General features: G+C 37.6%; 1 protein-coding gene across 2 annotated transcripts in view; it reads right to left on the reverse strand.

Moving 5' to 3' along the window:
- The window catches only part of ITSN1 (intersectin 1 (SH3 domain protein)), a 286,095-nt gene that overhangs the window by 76,514 nt on the left and 183,866 nt on the right, over positions 1–25,715 (reverse strand). For both annotated transcript variants that reach the window (XM_006886744.1, XM_006886745.1), the window contains exons 20-26: positions 24,471–24,485; positions 16,756–17,003; positions 13,608–13,767; positions 9,910–10,115; positions 8,929–9,011; positions 4,771–4,937; positions 802–847 (exon numbers count right to left, since the gene is read on the reverse strand). In XM_006886744.1, the coding sequence (XP_006886806.1) occupies positions 802–847; positions 4,771–4,937; positions 8,929–9,011; positions 9,910–10,115; positions 13,608–13,767; positions 16,756–17,003; positions 24,471–24,485 (925 nt within the window). The remainder of the gene's footprint in view (positions 1–801; positions 848–4,770; positions 4,938–8,928; positions 9,012–9,909; positions 10,116–13,607; positions 13,768–16,755; positions 17,004–24,470; positions 24,486–25,715) is intronic.

The raw sequence follows: 25,715 nt of genomic DNA on the forward strand, positions 1-25,715 counted from the left end.
ATGGTTAGAACAGATTTAATCTAGACAGTCTAACTTCTGAGTTTGACTAAAATCCAAACACACCTGCAAACCTATTTGTGTTTGTCAGGGAAGCCCCTTTAAAGGGAGCTGAGCACCAGGCCCAGCCTCTACACAAGCAGGGCCTTTTTTAACATAAAATCTCCTAAGTACCTCGTAGCAAAAAAGCCCAAATGACCTAGAGGAGGAAGACGCACCAGACAACCATATTATTTCACATCTGCTTCTTTCTCCCCTCTTTTGCGCTCCTATTTATAGAACATGTGATTCTGTTTAAATAAACAGCCACACTTGGAATCCAGAAGGATGATTATAATTTCTTACCTTCAATAGGTACCTGAGGAAAAGCACCCAATGGCTCCTAAATGAACCGGATCTGCCCTAGACTTTCATTCTGTAATGTCTCAAGACTCCTCCACTGTGTGTGTCCTGAGACTCACTGTGTCATCAAGAAATGAAAAAGGATTCCCAAGACACAAGGAGGGTGAGTGGGAAGCAGTGGATTCCCCAACTTTCCAGATGCATGCCTTGTTATTTCCTGCCATTTTGCCTGGATTAATTCTTTACAACCCAAGAGAACATTCTGCCCACTAACATTCCCACCCCTCATGGATGAAACAACAGCCAAGTTTTATAGCCATGGATACATTATTAATGGACTCCCAGGGAAAGATTCATGCTTTTGTTTTTATTTTAGGCTCCTGGCCCTAAAAAACAAAGATTGGGAGAACTATCAATTACAATCAAAACATTGAAAAATAAGCATCAGGTTTTGTAACTTACCAGGTTTTTTTCCTAAACTCCCTGTTTTCCCAGCAGTTCCAGAGCCCTTAAAACAGAGCAAAAGGTCTCATTTGCATACTGAATAGTTTTGGTCATGCAATTTAAGAAACGATTAATGACGATATAAACCATCCTGAGTCCCTAAGTCCCCATTTTCACTCTGGGGAAGCACAACAGCACCGTGTCACCATACATTAGGATATACATCAGGAAGACACAGGACAAAATAAGCAATTTAAAACACATGACCTTTAAAGAACAAAATACAGGACTGCAACATCCCAGGGCTCTGCCAGGTGATAACTGAGTGTGACACAGGTGCATTCTATAGGCACCTGGGCCACCTCAAGTAAGGGGCTGCATGGGATAGAGATCAATTGTGTACACCCTAAATATTGAGCTTGCTCTTTATAGTCTAACTGGTCATTACAAGAGAGTTCACACTTTAAAAATACAGAGAATAATAATAGATATTCAAGAGCTCATCATTCAGATTGAATGTATTAATATGAATGTATTAATAATTTGCTACATCTGCTTTACAGCTTTGTTCTGTAAAGGGCTAAAACAGTATGCTTTCAACCTCCGTCTGCCTCAGGTCCTATTTATCCACCTCTACCAAGAGCCAGGCTTTCCCCACATTTTCACAGTTTCAGACACTGAAACTTCTCTATTGGTGCTTAAAGCACAACTCATGGGAGCAGGCATATTTCTGTCCAAATAATAAGTCTTCCAGAAGTGCCTACGGTTGAATTCCTTTCATGGATATTCATAGAATTGTAAACTGGCTGAGTAAGCCAACAGAGACCACGAGAGTCAGGACAGGAGCCAGACAATAATCTGTTGTTACAAATTGCTTTATTCAGAGTGTATTTTCATCCTTGAGTCCCTATCTCACAGTAGATTAGGTATTCCAATTAAAACACAACAAAAAGAAAAAGTTTAAGAAACTCATTAAGAGTTACTGCAGATTTAGGGGAGCTCTGGTGGCCTAGTGGCAAGAAGCTGCACTGCAATCCCAGAGGTCCATGATTCGAATCCACCAGATGCTCTGCCGGGAAAGGAGGGACAAATCTCCTCCTGTACCAGTCAGATCTGATTTGACGGTACACAGACACACAAAAATAATAATAAAATAAAATAACATTTAAAAAAAAAAGAGTTACTGCAGATTTAAGTATCTATAACTGTCTACCAGGGACACAATGTCTCAAAGATTCTTTATTTTGGCTATTGACATTTAACTATGTACGAGGAAAAATATGGATTTAATTTTTTACTGATTGTGCTTTATTTATCAGTAAAGAGTGATATAATAACAATGTATCAGTATTTTTATTGGATAAATATCAAATTAAAGGAGACCAATCAAACAAGATTCCAGCAACAGGCTTATACTGCCTTACATTCTTTTAAAATAAAAGAAACAAAGCCATTGACAATACTCAATAACAGATTTTAAGAAGCTTGGGCTTGCTTCCTTTGAAATCTCACACCAGGCTTGTAAGCTGGTGGAAAGGGCAGGTTCAATCCTGGATGTATCTCAAGAATGCTGCAGAAATGCTCCCCAGTCTTTGTGCCCCACTTTCTCATTCAGAGTGGGGAGCAAGGATGAACAAGTTGGCTACTGAGGATGGAGCTGGCTTTTCACCATGGTACGGGGGGAGGACACGTCCAGAGTGGATGAAAGAGCTAACTCATTAGATTTTTTTAAAATTTTTAATTTTTATTACATTTTGTGTGTGTACCGTCAAATCGGATCTGACTGGTACAGGAGGAGAAGATTTTGATTTTTCACTGTTACTAAAAAATGTGGCTAAAGGTCTTAAATGTCTAAGAATTTTATGACTAGTAATTTAAAACGTGGTCTAAAAAGTACCTTACAATTCAGCTCACTTTAATGGCAGAGTAAAAAAAAAGAAATATATCTTTTTAGCTTCTTGACTTTAGATCATTTCTTATTGAAAACTATAGTTGATAACATTACATTTCAAGTAACGGTGTTTGTGTTTCAACTAATGCAAAAAGATGTCTTTAAGAGTTTTCATGCAAGGTAGTAAAAGTCAAGTTTATAATCTTCGTGTTTTTCCTCAAATTTCTTGAAATACTGTCTAATTCTTACTGAATCCCACATGTGGGCCTGGAAAAGGGTTTAATTCTGTCTCTCTTGGTAGAGCACAAAATGCTTGCAAGGTATAAGAACTTTATTCCTGATTTCTGTCAAATTCTCCAAGGGCTCGCATCTTGTACAAATCCCCCAAAAGGTATTTCAGCTCACAAGATTAAAGATTGATGGGAAAAACAAATAAAACATCCAAAACAACAAATCCCAAAAATAAACAATACACAAAACCAACAATGAATAACACTCTTTAAAATAAACACCCCAAAATAAAAATCCAACCAAGTAATCCATTCCTGAGAGCTACAGGAACGGGAAGAAGGCTGAAGGTAGAATTATTAAAACATACGGAAGGTCCAACCTTGCCCCGCAAAGAACCAGCAGAAGATCCAAGACCCTCCTGTTGTTGCTAGGTGTCTTGGAGTCAATTCTGACTCACAGTGACCCTGTGGGACTGAACAGAACTGTCCCAAAGAATTTCCTAGGCTATAATCTTTACAGGAGCAGATAACCAGACAGCTCTCCTGCAGGGCTGCTGGGGAGACTCTGACTGCTTTTCTTTCAGTAAGCAACCAAGAGTTTTAACCATTGCATCACCAACAGTTTACACTCTCCTACTGGCATTTAAAGATAAAGACAACATGGACTGACACACTGGCTGCATCAGGGGGCTCAAATACAGCAACAGTTCTGAGGATGGCACAGGACTGGACAGTGGTGTACACAGGGTCACTATGAGTCAGAGCAGACTGGACGGCACCTACCACCACCGCCACCACCAGCAGCAGTATGTAAACAAGGGAGAGTTTTGTACATGCTCTTAAATCTAAGAGAAAGTAGCCTCTTTTTTTAAAAATTTTTATTTATTTATTTATTGTGCGTGTACCGTCAAATCAGATCTGACTGGTACAGGAGGGAAATTTTCCCTCCTTCTCTGGCAGAGCACATCTGGTGGATTTGAACCGCGCACCTCTGGGATTGCAGTACAGCTTCTTGCCACTAGGCCACCAGAGCTCCCCGGAAAGTAGCCTCTTAAGGCTCTTTATTAGCCTTTTCTCTCTATGTCTAGGAGGTACAAAGAAAAAAATAACTGAATTGACCAATTACATTAAAAAAAAAAAGTCAATCCCTGCTTTTTCTTTTGTGTGTGTGTTGAATGTGCATGATGATAATGAAACCCTGACTTGAAGCTGAAATTAAAGAAGGTGCTCCCATTCTTTGCTGTGGCAAACTCACCTCACACTTCACTGACTTGTGGTATCACACAGTGCACTTGGAATAATCACATTTTTAGGGTCCACATAACAATAATAGGAGCTACTTTTAAAATGTATAAGGCTAACAATATTTAAAATAAATTCAGTCACTAATCAATGGCAATACTACAGCTCAGCCAAACATATGCCAGTCCCTTAGATCTTGGGCCTTCTTGCTGTGTACATAAATACAGAGACAATGGAAACTCTTTATTGTCCAATATCACTAGAACAGTTCAGCTTTGCAGGGCAAAATATTGTTGTGAATATTTCTGAGGCATCTAAAAATCAATAACCAAGAAGATCTAATGCATAATGTTTGTTCTAAATCAAAAGTCAATTATGTGTAGGAATTGAAATGAATACTGAGCACTCTAACTTCCACAGAGCACTTCGAATTCTTTGGTTTGTGGGAGCCTAGGCTCATCCTACAACACTGAAAGACAAGTTGAAATAATTATTACACTACATTTTCCATCATGTTTCTGGAACTTAGCAAAACCCAATCAATTTTTCACTGTCAAACATGGTGACTCCCCACAAAGAGAATCAGTAACAGAAAGGGAGAGGAAACAGTTAATGTGGGTTTACCTCTGAATCTTTAAGCCTCACATAGTTAGAAGGGAAGACGCCGGATTTGTCGCCCACTGTTCCTGTCCACCAGTCACCATCTTTCTTGGTAACCAAAATCACATCCCCTTGCTGAAAGGTTAAATCTCCTTGCTCAGAACTCTCGTAAGTGTACATGGCAATAAATTCTGGTGGGGAGAAATATTGAGATACGGAGAGAGCTTGATTGTTTAAAGAAATCCCAGACAGATTTGCAAAAAAGCAAGTTTATGAGTAAGGAAGTTAGACTAAGGAGTCATCCAAGAAAAAGGCTAGTCATAGATAAAATACAAAGTTATAGGGTTATCCAGGGCTCCAAATTCCCAAGTGCTCATAAAAATTCAGGCAGGGAGGAAATCTGTGCAAAGAACCCAGCCATAGGAACAAAACCCCAACTTCTCAAGAGTGGGTACCAAAGGTGATCCCCAATTTAATGTCATGATTTCTTTTTAAGTAAAAAGGGCTTTTAATGTAGTTTTAACTAATTTTACGGAATCTTTACTTTGAGTTTCATACTGGCTTAGATGCAGTTATAATCAGGCTTCTAGTAGTTCTCAAGCATTTCACTTTTGATTCCTCACAATCAAGTCACAATTTTAGAAAATCTGTCAATATACCCTTTACATAACTTAGACACTGAGATGCAATTTTTATTACTCAACCATCTGCATAAAAATTTATGTCTACTGTATCATATACAGAGCTGGCAGCAAACTGTTAGGATACAAAGTGAAGAAAAACCCCAACATACTTTTCAGTTAAAAATGGGCATCTGCTTATCAGTCAAGTGCATAAACAGTTACAGAGGGTTAATGCTAGAAGCAGTGTCTACCAAACCCCAGCAAACGATTAAGCCTCTTTTTGCAAGATGATAAAGGACAAGTTGTAGTTTCATATGCTAGTACTTCTTTAACTTAAAGAATGAGAGCTTCTTCAGAGTCCTGAGTTTGAGGGTGTGCATTTCAGAAGAAATTTTTCTTGTTACTCAAGAGTAGAGTTCTTATCTACTTCTCAGTTGATATGACTAAGGTGTAGAGAGAGGTCAGACTCTCAGAAAGATCAGTAAATACAAAATCCCGTGCACTACACTAGATGTACAACCACAAAAAGGTGAACACAAATTTCTTAGCCTCTAATCTCTTTCCATCTCATCCTAAACCTTTGTTTCAAAAAGCAATAGACACATTAACATTTACCCTACATATGAGGGGAAAGGATGGGTAATCTCCTCCCATGCCATTAACGGCCTCTGAAAACCTGCCAGAGTGTCAACTATGGGTCAGTTTTGATTCTACTGTACACAAAAATAACCCTAAATATAATTTTTATAATTGATGATGTGTGCTTATTGCTAAAAATCCAGATGCTTTTACTTAAACATATAGTCTAATGTGAATGGGACAGTCAGTGTAGAAAAATCCTGGCTAGTTAAGAGAGATTGTGCAGTAGCCAATAATGAAAAAAATGAAACACATACAACACACAAACACACACAGAGCTAATTCTCATGCTAAGGAGACTTTTGTTGTGGACCAGTTTCCAGAGACTCCCCAGGGCTCTCCTTCAGTGTCAGCTGTGCTGGGCTGCACATGGTGGGAAAGCCTGGGCCCCACAGCAGATAGAGGCCATCGACACCATGGAGAGACTCAAAACACTGGGTCTCTATCTTGCTAACATGCTAATGCATACCTCGAGACTGAAAATCAGGAAAAGATTTCCCACACAAGAAAATGAAATTTTAGTGGCTTTACTACGAGCCTTCTTTCCTCATGCACGTGCTTATCCCACTGGTTTCCCAACATTCTGAGTGTTCTTTTGTTCTGCTCCCTGTTACTGCTCCTCACGCTACATCTCCTATTTGGCTACTGAAGGTGGGATCCTTGACAACCAAACTTTCCTCAGTGAGTTTCACATTTGAAAATTGTCTTTTTTTTTTTAAAAAAGAAATTGAATCCACATTTTTAAGTAACTAAAAAAATGCTTAAGAAACTTCAGAAACATGAACTCTGGTTGAACTTGATATTGCAGCACAAAACACAAAGCGGAGGGGAGAGCTCTCTGAAGCTTCCTGAGGCCGCATGACACATAGGCATCTGTGAGGCTGCCTTCAGATTCAAGAAAACTGAGGAGACATGGTGAAGGGCATAAAGTGGCACCCTCATCTGTTACGCACTGTGCATAAGAACTTTGTCAGAGGGCACCAGCCTTACACAAACCAAGATTTTAAAAGCTACCCGATCTAATTAATCTAGCTCATAGTTCACATTAAACTTGATTCTTTTTGAGATAGTAGTATTAACAAGTGGTTCAGTAATAAGTATAGCTTTCTGTGCACTTTAAACACCCATGTCTATTCTCAGCTCTCCATAACACCAGTAGACTCTGCTAATGTTTTTATAATCACTCAGAATGGATGCAATAAATGTCAATTAAGATTAAAATTTATTCCATCCTCCTAAAATTAAGTACGTATGTGGTTCATTTCTAAACTGTTTATGAGGCCCTAAAAATTCAAGACCACAGTACACTTTTCAAAACAAATCAACATCCATGCCATGTGATGAAAATGTTCACTGCTCTAAGTGGCTCTATCAATAATCCAGGAAACAATTGGAAAGAGAAACGAAAGCAGCTGACATTCACTAAGCTTTGTTCTAAAAGCTCTGCACTATTATCTCTTAATCGTGCAGGAATTTCCAAGGTCAGAGGGTGGCTATGCAGACTTCACAGATGAGGAAGTTAAGGTATGACCAAATCAGACGGTTCCTTAGTGAGAGTTTAGACACAGAGTCCAGTCCTCCAATGACACCTGAATGATTATACCCCTCAATCTGAATGAAGATGGAATTTGCTTTATATTGGACTGACTTTCAGTCCTGAGATGAAGCTGTTTGTCTTGTTAACAGTGGGCAAAAAAAGTGCACTAAAATATGAGAATGCATTCCAAGAGCAATGCTAATGATGGTAAAACCTGGACAGAATAAATGCTGAATTTGTTCAGTGTTTAAAAAGTTTTATATCTACATTTCTTAACAAAGTTACTTCGTTAATGTGAGTCTTTAAAATCCATTAAAAATTATTATTCTATTCCATAGAAAAAATTGTTTTTAACATTTTATTTTGATAAGGTAATGTTTCCCTTGACAGCAATAATCTCATGATAGAAAATGAAATAAAACAGCTGAGCCTCAAGAAATTTATTCAAAGAACCTATGAAAAATTACTCTACCACTGGTTAGCGATGAGAAATATTAGCTACAAGTACTGCTCAGAATTCCACATCGAAATCATAGTTTAGACTCTTCAATTAGGACCACGGTAAATTATTGTACTGCACACAGAAAAGATAGGAAATTTATACTATTACAGCCTGGACTCTAGAGATATTGTTCATTCATAGCCAATAAGGGAGCTCTAATGGGCTAGTGGCAAGAAGCTGCAATCCTGAAGGCATGAGGTTTGAGGCCACCAGCTGCTCCACAGGAGAAGAATGAGTAATCTCCTCCTGTGTGATTGACTGCCTCTGAAAATCTGCTGGAGGGTCAGCTATGGGTTGGTTCCAAATGTATGGTACATAACAACAACAACAACAGTCAATACAAATACACTGGCATTTTTATAACAGTTATGATTTTTTTCACAAAGATTCAGAAATCATGAGTTTTTGTTTAGGCCTATATTGTTTGGTTTATTTACTTAAATGAAAGATGGAAATTAGGCCTCTATTTCATTAAGTGTTTATAAATGACATTAATATGTGAGAACTCAGACTGTGGGAATATTTTTTAAAAACAAAGTAATAATCTAAAACAAAGACTACATTAAGATTTGCAATGAACAAAATTTAGATACAGCTTAAATACTCAGAAAACTATCTCTTTATTAAAGCCAAAGGTTTGAAAAAGTAAGGGATCTTCATAATCAAGCACAATTAGAAAATTCATCATTCATTAGAAAATTGAAGATGAAGATATTGGATGGCATGTTGAAAATCTCCATGCAGTACCTTGATTTTGTAGCTGGCTAAATCTTATTAACACACTGAGCATTTTCACTTTAAAATGAAAGTCAATCTCATTCTAAGTGTTAATGGTAATTCGCTGTATCCTTGGCCCTTGTAAAGAAGGAAGTCTGACTGACCTTCTCCCGTCATGGCCGGCTTGGCTGCCGGAGAAGCCACTCTCTTCAGAGTTGCAGGACTTTCTGAAGAACCGGAATCCATACTGAAAGAGGGGAAGAAAATCCTTTTTATTTTTAATCATAAGAGAAAACAGTACAAATGACCATGACTTTTCTTTTTAAAAACTGCTTAACTTGAAAAACAATCTATGTCATCTTGAACAATCTCCAGCTGATGTAACTGCACTTGGCTTAGTTAAAGTCATGCAATAAAGTGCAGAAGGAGCAGCTTCAGGCATGACTTTAAGCTCACATTCTTGTCTTTCTGTGTGGGATACAAGTCTATAGCCTGAACGAATTGAAAACACAAATGGTTAAGTGCTCATCAACATTCTTGGATTTTTACCTTTACTTATAGTTCACAGTATTTTTTTAAACATTAGGTTGGAATAATTAGGCAGCTTTGTTCAGGTGGTGTGCTACAATGAGACTAAGGAAAAAGATAGTTTCTTTCAACTATTTCCCCACCAGCTGTGAGTTTAATTCTAAGCTCTCATATGCATCTGGTGTAGAAAGAGTCACAATCTCAACAAAGACACACGAATGTTGCAGGTCTCAGAGTGGAATTCATTCCTATGTAAGTCAGTAAGATGGACCGACGCGGTCACTCTACAACTGGCTCGAGCATGCGGAAAGCCACGAGGATGGTGCCAGGGAAGGCGAGGTTCTGACTGTTGTTCACAGGGTCACTAAGAGTGACACACAACAACAACAACAACAAGTTAATGAAAACACAGGCTTCAAGAAGGGAAGATGAAATGGGCACTTATCTAACAGGAAGTTTTCATCTTGTCACAACATGTGTTCTAACTTTCACAATTAAAATATAGTTTTGCAGATAACAAAAAGGTATTCATAGTTGTGAATTTTAACTAGTGTAACAATTTAATGCCTAATATATAGATATTCTTGCCAAATAAAAGGAGATAAACACAAAAATACCTTGTAGATTTCCTTATGGGCCCTGAAATGAGTTTCACGTACGACTTGGGGAACCACCCCTTTTGGCCTTGGACTTCTCCAAACCACCACATGTCTTGCTGCTCCAGGACAGTGATAACATCATTTTTGTTAAAATTTAAATGGTTGTCTTTTTTAGCTCTCCAAGGATACAAGGCTTGCGCTTGGAGCCCTTCCACCTTTTCGCCCTTGTGTGAAAGAACATAAAGGAGTCATCATTACACGATGGTTAGTAAAGAATGCAGGCAGATGCAGATGATGACAACTGCCAACAAGTCCCTGTGAGCCACACACAGGGACCACGGACCCCGCGCTTCAGTGCAGTGCACGTGTTTCTTAACAATTATTTCTGAAAACGAGATGAAAACCTGCTAGCCTAGTCTCATAGCTAGTAGTGAGGCACCCAGAACTCTTATTTTGGTTCTATTTGCAACTCAAATTTGTCAAAGAACCTCTCCATTTCCAATCTGACTTAGATTTTTTGGTGGCGGATTAATACAATACCAGAAATCTGAAGAAATCTTATAAGATTACACTTATACTGTACTTTCAACACACAAAGAAAAAAGATTTCCATATTTGTTCTTGCTTGCCTTTTTTAGAGAAACAGAAATTTGGTTAACATAAATTCAGTGTAAGAAGAAGACAAAATATTCATCCTGGAACTTTATACAGTTTAATCATCATTTATCATACAAGGTTCTCTGGGGTTACAAAGATGAACAGAATGCACAATCTCTGTCTCCCCAAGATAATTTCTTTATTGAACCATGAAAACCAGCAGCCATTCACCAGTGGTGACTTGTGGGGACTCTGTGCCTGTCAGAGCAGAACTGTGCTCCATAGGGTTCCCTACGGCTGGGTTTTTGGAAGTAGATCACCAGGCCTTTTTTCCCAGGGCTCTCTGCGTGGCCTCAAACCTCTAACCTTTCAGTTTGCAGTTGAGTGCACTAACGAGTTGCTCCACCCAAATATTCTATAAAAATGGACAGCATAATATTAGCAAAATACTTACAACTAGTGGGTAAGAAAGAAGAGATACAAACAACTACATATACCACTTGGCAAATTAAACTGTGTTAAATAAAGTTTCCACCTATTCTCTGAGGTCGCACAGAGGAAAGGGGGGTGAATTCTGCCTGGGAACAGCAGAGAGAATATCACAGAGGAGGCAGCGCTGGAGCTGGGCCTTGAGGGACGAAAAGGGGTTTGAGGGCTAGGGCTTCGGAGGCGGGGCACAGCAGGCTGAGGGCACAGCACGGGCAAAGGGTCCATGAAGAGGAGCACAGTCCGGGGGCACAGGAGGCCTAGTGGCATGGAGGGGTGTCGGAGGAGCTGAGGCTGGAAAGGCAGGGTGAGGGGGTCATTAGTATTGAAAAGAAAACAACTGCTTCATAAAACTATCAAGAGAATCTCAAACTCTTACTGAAAATAAAATACCACCTTTCAGAAATATATGCAACAGAAAGGAATAAATGATAACTTCCTAAAACAATTTATTCAAAACCAATTTGTTGATAACTGTATTGAAAAGCCTCTTTTTTAAAAACAGACACAACCTGAATTGTTAGCTGCCAGTGAGTCAGCCACTGGCTCTTGGTGACCCACACGCCTGACGTGATCAGACTACTGCGAGCACACGGTTTTCACTACCAGATTTTCAGAGGTAAATCACCATGCTTTTCTTACTAGTCTGTTTTAGTTTGGAGCCTGTTCAACATCACAGACACAAAGGAACCTCTGCTGAGAGACAAGTGACAGAAAAATGAGCCCAGGCCTCCTGTCTCCTGTGTGGATGATGAGAGCTGGGCCCTTGAACCAACACTTCCCTCAGTGATTTACATTATTATTATTATTATTTATTCCTAACCCCAAATTGTGAAGTATGCTAGATAAAAGCAAAGTTATCAATCACAGATTCTGCTCCAAGTCAGCTGCGTACTTCTTTACTGTCAGTTGTTAGAATCCTACTTTGCACTCCTGACTCTCCTATACCCTTTAGGCCCTCTGAGGCCTTTTCTTACTAAGAATTATTCCTCACAGCACAACCTGGGCTTCTTTTGTTTAAAAAAAAAAATAAATAAGAAAAATCTTGACTTTATCTTTCTCAAATCTCTCTTCATCCTTTCTCTACCGGAAGAAAAAAGAACCCTGCCCTCTTTTCATGCTTTTAGAACTGTTTCCACCTTAAATCAATGTTATTCTCTGCTACTTGCTCCACTTTGAGACTCAAAGAGCAGGCTCCTGCCAATTCCAGTGCCCCTCACGCTGTCTTGCTCCATCTCTTCTTCACAAACCTTCTCATTTTCTCACCACTCATTCTGGCTTTACCCCTTTTGGTTTATCTACTCTTTTCCAGGTTACAAAGATATTCTGTTTGCCACATCCTGGGGTATCTTCTTGGCCCTGACCAAAGCCTTTAATAAGCATACCTCCTGAAGACACCACTGTCCTCCATCATCAGTATCAACCGAGCACCTAACACATGCTAAGCACTAAGGTGGGATGGGTGCAAAGAAACGTTTGGTAGCTTCTTCTACGAGGTCACATGATTGTTGTTTTGGTTATGTGCCATTGAGTCACTTGCAACTCATAGCGACCACAGTTCTGAACCCTGGTGTATCTTGAGCCAACCTTATTGTCTCCGCTAAATCCACCCTCATTACCCTAGTCACTGAGTCAATCCATCTCATCAAAGGTCTTCCTCTCCTGTGCTTCCTCCTCACCTTCCCAAGCATGATGTTCCTCTCCAAGGACTGATCCCTCTTTGCAACATGTCCAAAGTATGTCAGAATCCTTGTCTCCAATGAGCAGCCTGGTTTCACCCTCTCCAGGTTGAACCTGTTTGTTCTTCTAGCAGTCCATGGTATATTAAGTACTCTTCTCCAGCACCACAGCTCAAAGTATCATTCTCTTTTAAGCAACCCTAGTCATTATTCAGATTTCTGGTGCATAAGAAGTAATTGTGAAGACTATAGCCCGTATCAGGCACACCTTAGTCTCCAGACTGATGTCACTGCTTTTCAGTACTCTGGAGAGGTCCCTGACAGCAGATTTTCCTAATGCAATTTGTCTTTTGATTTCTTTGCTGCTGGTAACAAGAGTGTTGACTGTGGCCACGTAACACAATATAAGTCTTATGTATTTTATACTGTCTTCCTATATTCTTTCCACACATTTCCCTGGATCTGATTATTTTCAATAAAAGAATGGCTCCACTACATACCTATCTCCTACTCTCCAGTCTATTTTATTAGTTTATCTTGCAGAATTTCTACCTTTATCATTTCAGAAACTGCTCATTCTTAGCAGGACATTCATGAGCTTCTCACAACCTAGAGATAATTTAAATGGCTCAGCCAAATGGTTGAAGGAGCTCCTCTCCATAGCATTTCATGTCTGATATACCAGCCCTTTCATTTTAAAAAAATCTTACCTACTGCTCAAGACATGCCTCAAAGGCCATTTCAGTAGTGAAGACAATTCCCTGGGAAACCAGCAATGTACTCTGATTACTCTCACTACTGCAATTGACACTGATTATTTAGGAAAAATATGAACTGGATCCCATCCTGCCAGCTGACTCAAATACATATGACGAAGCTTACTTGTAAAGACAACAAATATTTGTTCAATATTTTGTGCACAGAGCCTTTCACGCTCCCCTTGACTGCTCTTACCTGGCCTAACACAGGAGATGGAGAGGAGCCGGTGGCTGTGGCTGGCGTAAAGGCCGATCTCTGCCTTAACTGGCCAGCGCTTGGGACGGTGAGGGAGGGCTGCGCTGCCCACGCATCCCAGTTATCTGTTTCTGGTTTCTCACTCGTGCTGGTGGGCCACCTGCGAAGAAAAGTACACCACTAAATAGGATTTCATAAATTAAAGAACAAAGAAGAAGGGGAACAGGTTTCACCTTGAGCTTCACACTGGCAACAAACATGAGCAAACTGCACCGCCTCTCTGATTCCTGAGTTCCTCACTGATCAAATGGGAACAATATTTGGCCCACCAATGGTTAGCTGTAAGGGTTACGAGAAATAATGGATAGGGAAATGCAGAAGAACCTGCCAAAATCAGGACATACAGAGGGTGGGAATCAAGTATTTTCCCACTAAATAAACAATAAAAAAAATAACATGTCTTGTCAAAGCTGAAAACTTTCAAAACTAAAAAAAAAAAAAAAAGAAAGGTACTTCTGTTGCATTCTGGCTCTTACAGGTTTCATTGTATTTTATAACTTCTAAAGCACCAGACAACATCTTCATAGGATCACCATCATCAATTTTAACAGCAACAACTAAATGAGAAAAAAAAAATAGCACGCCACATGCTAGCATGTGGCTTTGCATCTGGAGCTTCTGAATACCACTTCCCTTTTATTTTGCCTCAACACCACTGAAATTATGAATGGTCAAAATTACTTTTGTGATAATTTTAAAAGAAAATGTCTGTGCAAGTGCAGATTTAAATGCAACGTACTGTTTATGTTTGTAACATACAGAGTCTGAGTGGTACAAGTTGTCTGTGATCAGCTATTAACCTAACAGCTGATGGTTCAAATCTACCCTGTAGTTCCACAGAAAAGAAGCCTGGCAATCTGCTTTGCAGAGATCACAGCCCACAGCCTAAGGAAGCCTGATCATGATCAATTCTATGCTGTAACAGATGGATCACCATGAGTTGTGATTAACTCTTGCATGAGGTTATCAAAAGTATAACTAATGTGAAAATCAGAATCACACATCCTGATTCTGGGTGTGGAAAATGTCCTGCCTATAATATATGATGGAGAAGTACCCAATACACATGTGTCACGAATGACAGTTACAGAACAAAATCACATCCTGAGTAACATGACATGTGCCTACTTATGGCTAAACTCTGATTTTAAAAGTCAACCTTTGTGCATACTCATGTTTATTGCTGCATTGTTTACAACAGCAAAGAGATGGAAGCAACCCATGTGTCCATCAATAAATGAAATTATGGTATATTCATACAATGGAATACTATGCAGCACTGAAGACCAATGAACTTGTAAAACATTACACAACATGGATCTTGGAGGATATCAGGCTGAGTGCAATACCTCACAAAAAGTATTTGTCACAAAAGGACAAGTACTGCATAAAGCCACTGTTATAAAGCAAGTCTGAAATGGGGGTTGGGAGAATATTAGGATAAGAGTGAATAGATAATGACCATTACACTGGAACAGAGGAAAGAAATAACTGTTTAAAAGGAATAGGTGATTAGGCATTGTACATTCAACGGCAGCCAAGAATAAGAGGGATATTGTTGAAAGGGGACTGGAGGGAGTGGGGGAGAGGTAGATAATTGTGTAATAATGAATGAATAATTTTTAAAAAAACTGAACTGGAGGAGAAGGAAGAGGGGATAAAATATGCAACAATGAATGAATGAAAATCTAACTTCTCTGCAAACATTTGCCAAAATCACAATTAAAATTTTATTCATAAAAATAAAGAACAGATAATAATTTTCTCACTTAAAAGTCAACCTTTAAAATCAACACCCAAGTCACGAAGAAGTGTTTCAACTTGGAAGTCAAGATAATAAAGGCTATTTTTTAAATACAAATGAATGACAAAGACAAATTATTAATTCTATAATTAAAAAAAAACAATGAGAAATAGCATGGCTATATGGATGTGGTGCTGAAGCTGGCGCAGGTGTTTGGGGCTGTGAAGGCCTTGGAAGTGGGCATTGTCACAGGAAGTGAGATAAGGACCTTCTTCAGAACTTTCAACCTTTTACATGAAATTATAAGTAGAAAAAAATTGCTATTCCTTCTATCTTTTCCTCTCCTCCTTCTAGCCCTTAGACATTAGTGGCCTTTCCCCCCTCTATGGTTTCATGTGATCTTCCTCAGTTCCTTTGATTTGTTTCTTCTGAAAGGTGACTGAATTCAACTCACTGCCACCAAATCAATTACAAGTTCTAATGACTCGCCGTTGAGTCCTCAAGGCTTTAAATCTGTACAGGATGAGAATGCCCATTTGGTGGGTCCAAGCCTTTTGGTTTGAAGCACTACAAGTCACAGATTATACCACCAGAGTTCCTTGAAAGGTGTTTAAATGTGGAAAAAAGGTAAAATATTTATTAAAAATATTTCCACTTGCACTTAAAACGGTTTTCAGACAAATGTACATCAAAAGCATGACCCAAAATCAGTGGGTCTCATGATGGCTACTCCATTCTCATGCCCAAGTCCTGCCCACACCCTGCTTTTCCATGCCATTGCCTGATGGCGAAGGACACAGAACAAATAGCAAGTGCACAAGAGCACACATTTTTTTTCTTACCACTGGATATGTATATTAAGATTAATGACAGTGGAATGTATATAAAGGAAACAGCTTTCTTTTTTTTTTTTTAGGAAACAGCTTTCTATCGTTTAGTCCACATGACTGAATTTCTGAAACCCAGTAAAAAATTGCTATTTATATTCAGGAAATGACTGAACATTTGCTGACTGACATGGGTGTCAAAAGAGATTATGAGGAACCTCTATTTCTCCATTTCTTTCACAAGAATAAAACAGAGAGTCTATATAACTAAACAAACTAGTGGACTTTATTTCCTACCTTGATAAATATCCTTTTGGGCAATGATAGAATTAAATCCATTTTAGAGAATGGAATCCACCATTTGCCAATGGACCAGGCAGAGAAAGTGGTAATGCAGCAACTTCAACCCAGCTACTTCAATTAGTGGCACAACACATGTGCCAAAAGACAACTGGGGAAAAATTATTCACTAAATTGAGGATTCAAAACTAATCAGAAATAGCCTGGTAGCACGTACGTGGAACTGAAGTCAGCCCAGTTGTTTGAGGTTGTGGAGGGCTCTGGAGTGGGCACTGCCACGGGGGCGGGGGTTTCTCGCAAAGCCAATTTAGGTGCAGGGGCAGATGTCAGATCAGCCATTGGTTTGATGGGAGCAGGAACCTCGTTTTCTGGAATTTTCTCTGCATAGTTTGCAGGGAACCATCCTGTCTTTCCTTTTAATTCTCCTCCAAGCCATCCAGGTTCTCCAGTTTGGCTCTCATCCACCTGCAGGAAAGTCAACACATTTAATGTAAGTGGAAAGAAACCAATCCCCAAATACACCAAGCACATTCCAGAACAAAGTCCTACGCCTCTGACCCTTTTATATGATCCTGCGTGTAGAGATTCCTTCATTTTATCCTTAGTCTAAGAGTTTGGAAAAATGGTCTCAAAATATTAATTAAAAAAAATCTGGAAGCACTGTACTCCAAGAAATATATATAGATATGAATATTTTGTGTGTGTGTGTGAGTGTGCACATGCACACATCTTCTCTTTTTCTGATAAAATCCTAAGGCACACAGTTTAAATTTTTAAAAATATTTTTAATTGGAAAATAATCTGACTTGTTTCATCATTAAAGAAAGCAGTTACATATTTTTAAAAAAAATTTGACTTGGATTTATTATTATTTAAAAGTAGAAAGCAAAAAGTAATCAATATATTTTAGTGATCTAAAACACTATAAACAATGACAAATAATTTCATTATTAAGGCTCTATCGTTCCCTTCTACATGAATTTAACTTAAACTAAAAATCATAGATGAGAATATAGGATTCCGTTGTTAAAATTTTCATAGACTAACTGCTTTTCCCCCAATTTCCTTTTTTAAATTTGAATGAAAGTTTACAAATTATTCTATATACCAACTTCCTTTAATGTTTAAACTTTATTTTAATTTTGACTCAAAAGGCTCATTGAAAAAGGCCAAATTGATTCTACTGATTTTTTAAGGGACTTGTACTATTTTATAAGCAACAGGAAAATAACTTTGAAGTCCAATTAGAAATTTATTAGAAAATTATTTTTGTTTCTATAAATTTAAAAATTCTCTACAGAGACTATTTTATTTTCACATATTCACATTTGCCAAAGATAAGACACAAAACATGTCACTGGATGCTGTTTACAAATCACAAATATGAATGATTAGGTATTATATAACAATAATATTGGAAAAGATTGGCAAAATGCCAGTGTTAAAAAAAAACCCACAATAAAATAACCACCAGTGTTCTAATCCATTAAAATAATCAGTTTTTGGTTTTTCAAAAAGAGGACAAAAAAACTATTAAACAAACTGACCATCTCTATTTCCTCACAGTGGAGCAATAAGGTAGACACCTTGTGTGTGGATGTGGTTTAGGTGAAAGTTTACACAGAAATTATTTCCCTTTGACGATTTGTACACTGAGTGTTCCGTGTTACTGCATAAAATGCACCAACACTGCGTTTCCATCCTGGGTTCCTTGTTTCCTTTCCTATACATTTTCTACTCCTTCTGCCTCCTCATCTCTGCTTTAGGGTTTTAAAGATTCTGTTCTCCTTGGTATCTTTTATTCTAAGTGAAAAGTGGTTTCTAAGAACCACATCATGTTGAGTGCAATCCTGTAAACCTTGAATAACATCATAGGATCCACTGAAGTGCCAACAGTGATGCTGGAAGTGCTCTCAAGGAACAGAGCAAGGTTAACATTATGAGTAAAAGTAGAATTGCTTAATATGCAACATAGACTACAATACACAGCTACGACTGTCCATCATTTCAAGATAAACCAATCTAGTGTAAGAATCCCTGCAACTGGAGAAATGATTCTGAATATCACTACCTAACTTGGGAGGGGCTGGGGAACATTGTGCTAAGTGAACTAACTCAGTCCCATAAGGACAAATACGTTTAAGACCATTATTGTTGAACAAGAGGGTTGGGGGTGAGAAAGGGGGGAGGATGAAGGAGTTTAATCATAGGGTTGAACAGTTTGGTAGGTGGAGGGAGGAGTGGGTAAAGGAAATGGGAAAGATCTGGTGTGAGAAACAATGTATATGAACTTTGTAAGTAAACCAGTATAAAATAAAAAATGTATAAAAAGATAAAAACAAAACACAACCAACCAATCACTGCAGCTACACTAGCAGCCATAACAATACCGCATATTTTTGCAAAATACCTTTTATAATATATTGAAAACATAGCTTTTATGTGAGTGCTATATGTAATAAATAAAACACACAAGATATGTGTTAACAAACTGTATATTATCAGGGGACATCTAGTAGTTAACTCTTTGAAGAGTCAAAAGATTTATCAGGATTTTCAGGATTTTATGAGAATATATATGCAATTGGAGGATGCAGGTAGACGAAGTGTTAGTGGTCCTAACCTTTGTGGGTTTTAGGGCCAAATGTAGTATTTTAAAACTTCTCCAAGCAACCAAAAAGGAGCTTCCTCAAATAAAGTGTACCAATATTTCCAAAGGTTCTATTTTTGGCTTTACCAGTTTACTCTTCTTATTAACACTTCTATCAGATGTGACCCATTAGCCACTTTTAATTCAAATCTCTTACACTGTTTTGTTCTTTCTCTTCCTTTTGCTGGGCAATCACAACTGTTAATTTAGATGAGGATTTTAGGCTACTCTCTATCTGGATCTTATTTTATGCCAAAATAATCAGCTAAATGCCCTTCCTTCCTCATTTATATTCACTGGCGATGCTATTCACATTGCAACTCTGCCACTGCTCTTTACTGTAAACAGCTGTTTCTAGGCTGGGTCATATGCTACAGCGTCCCTGAAGGCTCAATGTGTCCAACTGCCAAGTTCCACCGCCCTCTGTGCTATTCTAGGAACACGGGGGGCACCAGGCCGCAGTGAGTGAGGAACTGAGCTAAATACACAGTAAGGATGTCTCAAGACTGCAAGGTGTAATGATGGAGAACAGGGCTCTGCAGTTAAGTGGTTTTGATTTAAACACTGATTGTCACCTGATGTCTAATTCTGCTTTGTGCTACTATTCTGTTACCAGGCCTTGGATACTTTTCTAAAATTGTGGTCCCCTATTCCCTCTGGGTTTCTTGCCAATAATCTTAGGGGGCTTTCAATTTCTGAACATTGCCTGTCTGGCTCCTACTGGTCTGTCAAAGGTGGACTCCTTTGATATCTAGGTATTTTAATTATGTCCCACAGCTCACTGTCATTCCCTTCAGACACAGTGCCTTGTCTAGTTAACAGGATTTGGCTACTATCTGAAATCCTGAGGAAATGCCCCACCCCATGGGCAGGTCGAGCTCACATTCTAGTTAAAGAACCACACCCAGAATGTCACCCAGATAGTACAGAAGGCATGGGTGCAGGGTGGTTGTACATTAGGATGAGGGGTTGAGGGATAGAGAGAGGGAGAGAAGAAGGCTGGAGTTCTCTGGAAGCAACAGTGACTTGAGTATTTAACTTTTAACCAAGAACATTCATTGGTCAACTATAAACAAACAATATTCTCAATAAGTTATATTTATTCTTTTTAAATTTTATTTTAATAATTTAAATGAACATTTACAGAGATTTTGGATTTCCATTCATTCATTGTTGAACTTTTCTCCCTGCCCACCCTCTCCCCCCCCCCCCCCCCCCCCCACCCCTCCAGTTCACTCCTCTCTTCTGGACTTTTGTCATGACAATAATACCTAATAATATATCCCTTTTAAACAATTCTCTCCCTCATCTGCTTCAATGCTGTATACATAATTTATCCAGTTTTTCTCAGTCTTACCCCAACTCTTATATCAGTCCCACTCTAAAACAGTGGCACCATGTAGGATTTGTCCTTTTGTGACTGAGATATTTCACTCAGAATAATGTCCTCCAGGGTCACCCATTCTGTGTAATATTTCATGAGTTCCTTGTTTTTCAATGCAGCATAGTATTTCATTATGTGACTATACCACAGCTTCTCTATCCATTCGTTTGTTGATGGGCAGTTATATTTATTCTTAAAGAAATTAATGAACTAGTGGCTAGTTAATCTTAAGGCTCAAAGGTCATACTAAAAATCTATTCTTCAGACATACAGTATATTAAGTTATATTAACCACTTAGGGGAAAAAGTGAAGAACATAATTTTTTTTGGGGGGGGTAATATTTCTCCCTGAATTTAGGGGACTATATCCAAAATACCAATTCAGCCAATCTTACTCAAGATTAAGACAAATATGAATTTGTTGGCTATAATGTAGGCTTTTTACACACATTCATTTACTAGTCGTTATAGGTCAGAGGGATGTTAATATTCCCAGTACTGTCTTAATGGAATGCAATTTCACTTCGCCAGGCCCACAGCAATATTACAAAACAACTGAAATCACCTAATGTAGCACCATCAAAATCGGTGATGTAAACTCCAGAGTTTATCTGGGGGCATTTTATAGAGTTATTTTACAAAAAATGTTAGTATTATAATGAATTAGTTAGCAGGGATATGCTGCACAATGTGATACCCCACAGGCACTGGTTACACCTGGACGCTCTTGGCCTAGTCTCTAGGCAGCTGTGCTGCTAACTCAAAGGAGACACCTTTCTAGTGGTTCAAATGTACCAGCTGCTCAACAGGAAAAAGAAGGAAGGGCAATGAGGCAATTTACCGTTTTGGAAAAGGCACTGGAGGGTCAACTACAAGTTGGTTCTGACTCAACGGCAATTGGTTTATTTTTAGTTTGGTCAAATGTAGATAGACACCATTTAGGTTCAAGTCCATTTAGCAAAAGCTCCATAGTAATCAATAAATTGCTTATATGCACCACTTCTCTGAATGCTGATGTATTTAATGCCTGCTATCTTTCTTGGTAGTTATCAGTATTTCTCTGACCTTGTCATAAAGAATGAAAACACATTCTATCTTCCTTCACAGTGTGATAAAAAATATGGTTAGCAAACTGTCTACCACTTTGGACCATCTGGTAGTAGCCACTTGAATATGCTGAGGACTGTGGATAGCAAAATATGCTCCATGATTCTGTCAGCTAAAAAAAACCAGTTTCTCCTAACACTTCTCAGGGAGGATATTAATGCAGCTATTCTACAAAAGAACAAGGGGGCGGGGGGAGGGGGAATGAGTTCCAATTATTTACAAGAGTAATCCTAAGAGAATAAAAATCACCAGAATGAATTGACTGGTTGATAAAATAATAAATAAGCCTCTTCTTCTTTAGAATTGAAAAGAAAATATTTTTCAGAAATTATTCTGGATTAGTCCTCACAAGAAAGAGAGTTTAGGTTAGATTAGTGGTTCCTGAAAATGATTCCTAACAGAACCAGCACAGCCTCAGATCTGAAGTGAGGTCACTAATGCAACTAACAGTCTGGAACAGATGGAATGAAGTAGGAGGGAAGAGGGGAGAAATCTGTACAAATGAGTGAATGAAAAACCAGTATCTTTGTAAACTTTCATTCAAACCACAATGGAAACAATTTTTTTTTAAAGTAGGTCATGTATTTCCAAAGATTCGAAACCTTTTTTGTCTGATCAAATTCCACAAAAAAGCTTCCATTACATCTTTCCTGAACACATCAGTTCACATCAACACTGATTCCTTTCCTCCTTTAATACCTAACAGTTACACTGAGCATTCATTGAGAACTTCACCATATGCTTGCTTTTTTGTTCCTCCTCATTTTCTAAAAAGATTTTAAATATATGCATGGTAGATACATAAGTCTGGGTGCAAACAATTAAGCATTGAGTTACTAACCAAAAGGATAGTGTTTCTAATTCACTTACAGGCTCCACAATAGAAAGATCTGGTAACTTGCTTCTATAGAGATTACAGTGAAGAAAACCCAGGGGGGCAGTTCTACACAGTTTCATTTGGTTCCTTTGAGTCAAAACCAACTTTATGCCACTCAACAACAACAATATGACAGGCATCATTTTACTTTTTTTTTTCAGTACCATCAACATTTAGATAAATGTACATAAAATGTTCTTAAACTATGAAAAAAAAATTGTGAAAAAGTGTACCAATAATCACATTTCATCTTTGTTAATCTAAAACCTTTCTTTAAAGTTGATACTCAAAGACTTTTTGCATTAAAAAGGAAATTTTAGACTTGCACAATCTAATAACTATTTGTCAAAGGAGTTGGAGAAATATGAGAATCTGATGATTTACTTTGATGAATCTTTGATGATTCAACTCTTTTTTTTTAAAATGGATACTCATGCTTTATTACATAAAACTGATGTTCATGTTTCCTAACATCAAACTTTGTGAAATTAAAAACCAACAAAAACTGTTGCAGTGAATTTCAATTTCCATTGATTTATATCCTCATAAATACTGCTGAATGGTATTTGGAATATCATGCTGCCTTCTGGAAAAAAATGAAGACATTATTGTTCCTTCAACAAACCAATAAATTATGCTTAGTATTACATTTCACATTTCACTATATATCTGGAATGTCTGAGATAAACAACATTCTAGTGTTGCTGAGACTTTCTCCTATTCTTGCCTCTTCATTTTGTTTTTTTAAAAAATGTTTTCTTAAATTTACAAGTGTTTAGAAATATAAAAATAACACAAAAATGTCTAAAATCAAACACCAAAGTTCTTCTTTTACTGTCCAATGGTAACCACCATTAACAGTTTGATGTATATATTTCAAGACTGTTAACAATTCACAAACACTGACACAGACACACATAATTTAAAACAAAAAATGTCATCACATTCTACATATTGGCTCTGACTTTTCAACAGACAGCTTATTTGTATTTTTTGATGCACGTATCAAGAAAACAGCCATAGGTGAGAGAAAAGAATTTCTATGACAAGAGGACTGGAAATTATATCTTAATGGTTATTATATCTTAATGGATATTGTTGACAAATTATCCCCCCAAAATGTAAACAAATTTTATAAGCCCATTAACAATGAACCTATTCCTTTATCTATACTTTTGACAAAGCAGGATATTATTAAACTTTTAAATTTGTTATATAGAAAATGCTACATTGCTGTTTTAATTTGTATTTTCCTGGTGACCAAAACTGAGGAGTATCTTTTCACATATTTTAAAAATTATTTACTTTTCATTTGTAAAAGAGAAACATCTTTTTCACATTTTTAAAAATACTTTTTATTTGTGAATGGCTCTTCATACCTTCTGCAACTTTTCCAAGTTTTGTGGCTCTTTTTTCTAGAATTAATTCATTGGAATTCTACATAGTAGGACTATTAGCTTTTCATATTTGCAATAAGAAATAACTTTTAATTGTCAACTCTGTCCATCTTTGTCTTTTATGTTTTCTGCTACTGGAATGTCTTTATTAGCCACAAAATCACTCCAACTGTTCTTTCTTTTTTCCATTATTTTCAGAATCTTATCTTTTAAATTTATTTAATCTATTTGGAAGATTATCCATGGCCAGACATGGAGACTTTACCTAATAATATGCTAAATGCAGACTTTAAATTAGAATTAAACATGGACTTCTAGCAAAGATAAACCAGACACACAAACTCAGACTGATATGATACCTCTCTTTTTTTGAGCACAAACTACTCTACAAACTCAAACATATTCCTATTGCCACAACAACACCCAAAGATATGTGTACTTACACAAAATCAGAGTAATCTAAAAGAACAAAACATTGAATAAGATGCAGACTTCCTGACAGTTACACAGCACTTACCCATTCCCCTTTAACCTCCACCAGGAAAGCAAAGGTTTGAAAGGCAAAATATATGTTTAATGAAATGTTTTCTTTTTACCAGTATATCTAAACTCTATTCATTTTATCAAGCTGGTGGTTAAACTAGCCAGAGGAAAGATCACTGTAAGATAATTGCGATTATAGAAGCACCAAATAGCAATGTTTTCTCATTACGACATAGAGCATCTATAACATTTCCTTAACATAAGCAGTTTTTAAAAACTCTATATATTTTGTTGCAACAAAATCCAGTTTAAAAAACATCAAGGCCCCTCCCCACCACTGTTAATTTTTAGATTTCCATTATTACTGCGTGATGCTTGTTGTTGTGTACCGTAGAGTCAGAACCAACCCATAGCTGACCCTTCAGCGGGTTTTCAGAAGCAGTTAATCGCATGGGAGGAGATTGCCCATTCTTCTCCCATGGAACAGCTGGTGGCCTTGAACTATGTGCCTTTGGGATTGCAGCACTGCTTCTTGTCACTAGGCCACCCAGAGTTCCCTATTACTGGGTATCTGTATAATTAATTTGCTTTAAAGGACACCATTTAAACTAGGAGGCAGTGTGAGCAAAGTGGATTCCTATTATTAAAAAACAGACTGGGACCCAAGAGATGGTAAAGTAAGGAGGAAGCTGAGAAGCTAACAAACCACCACGGTTGGCTTTGCACAACTCTAGAGGTCCACATTCTTCCTGGACAGAATGAGTGAGCCAGCACCCGGCCCACTTCAAATGTTCAGCTGTTGTTTGCTGAATAAAAGTGGAAAGTGTATTTAAAGAAAGTTTTTACTACAGTTGAGGTAATTTTCACTTTTAAAGATTTTGAACTTTTGAGTTTGACTCTTTTATTTCTTATCCAACGTAATTAGAAAGCATTATCTGATAAAGGTGACAAGATTGGTTTCTCTGAATACAAAATACATTGTTACATCTATTATTTTTTGCCTATTATATTTTCCAAAGAGATATGCGACATGTACGTAAAAGATGAGTGCATGACTCAAAGATAGACAATTCTAGTCTGAAAAATATGTTCATCTCAATTTTTTATTTTAGTTTTTTAAACTTTTGAATGATTTATGTCTTTTTTTAAAAAGCTGGTATTAATACAAAGTCAGATCACATCTAAGAATCTTAAATGAGTAACTAGATCAAGGAAAACTACTGTTTTCTGTGTAATCTACGTCAATCACATTGCTTTATTTTCTTTCTAACTAGTTATT

This window comes from Elephantulus edwardii, unplaced genomic scaffold (assembly GCF_000299155.1).
Source record: "Elephantulus edwardii isolate Elephantulus edwardi_28Jun2011 unplaced genomic scaffold, EleEdw1.0 scaffold00051, whole genome shotgun sequence".
In the NCBI taxonomy this organism is placed as follows: domain Eukaryota; kingdom Metazoa; phylum Chordata; class Mammalia; order Macroscelidea; family Macroscelididae; genus Elephantulus; species Elephantulus edwardii.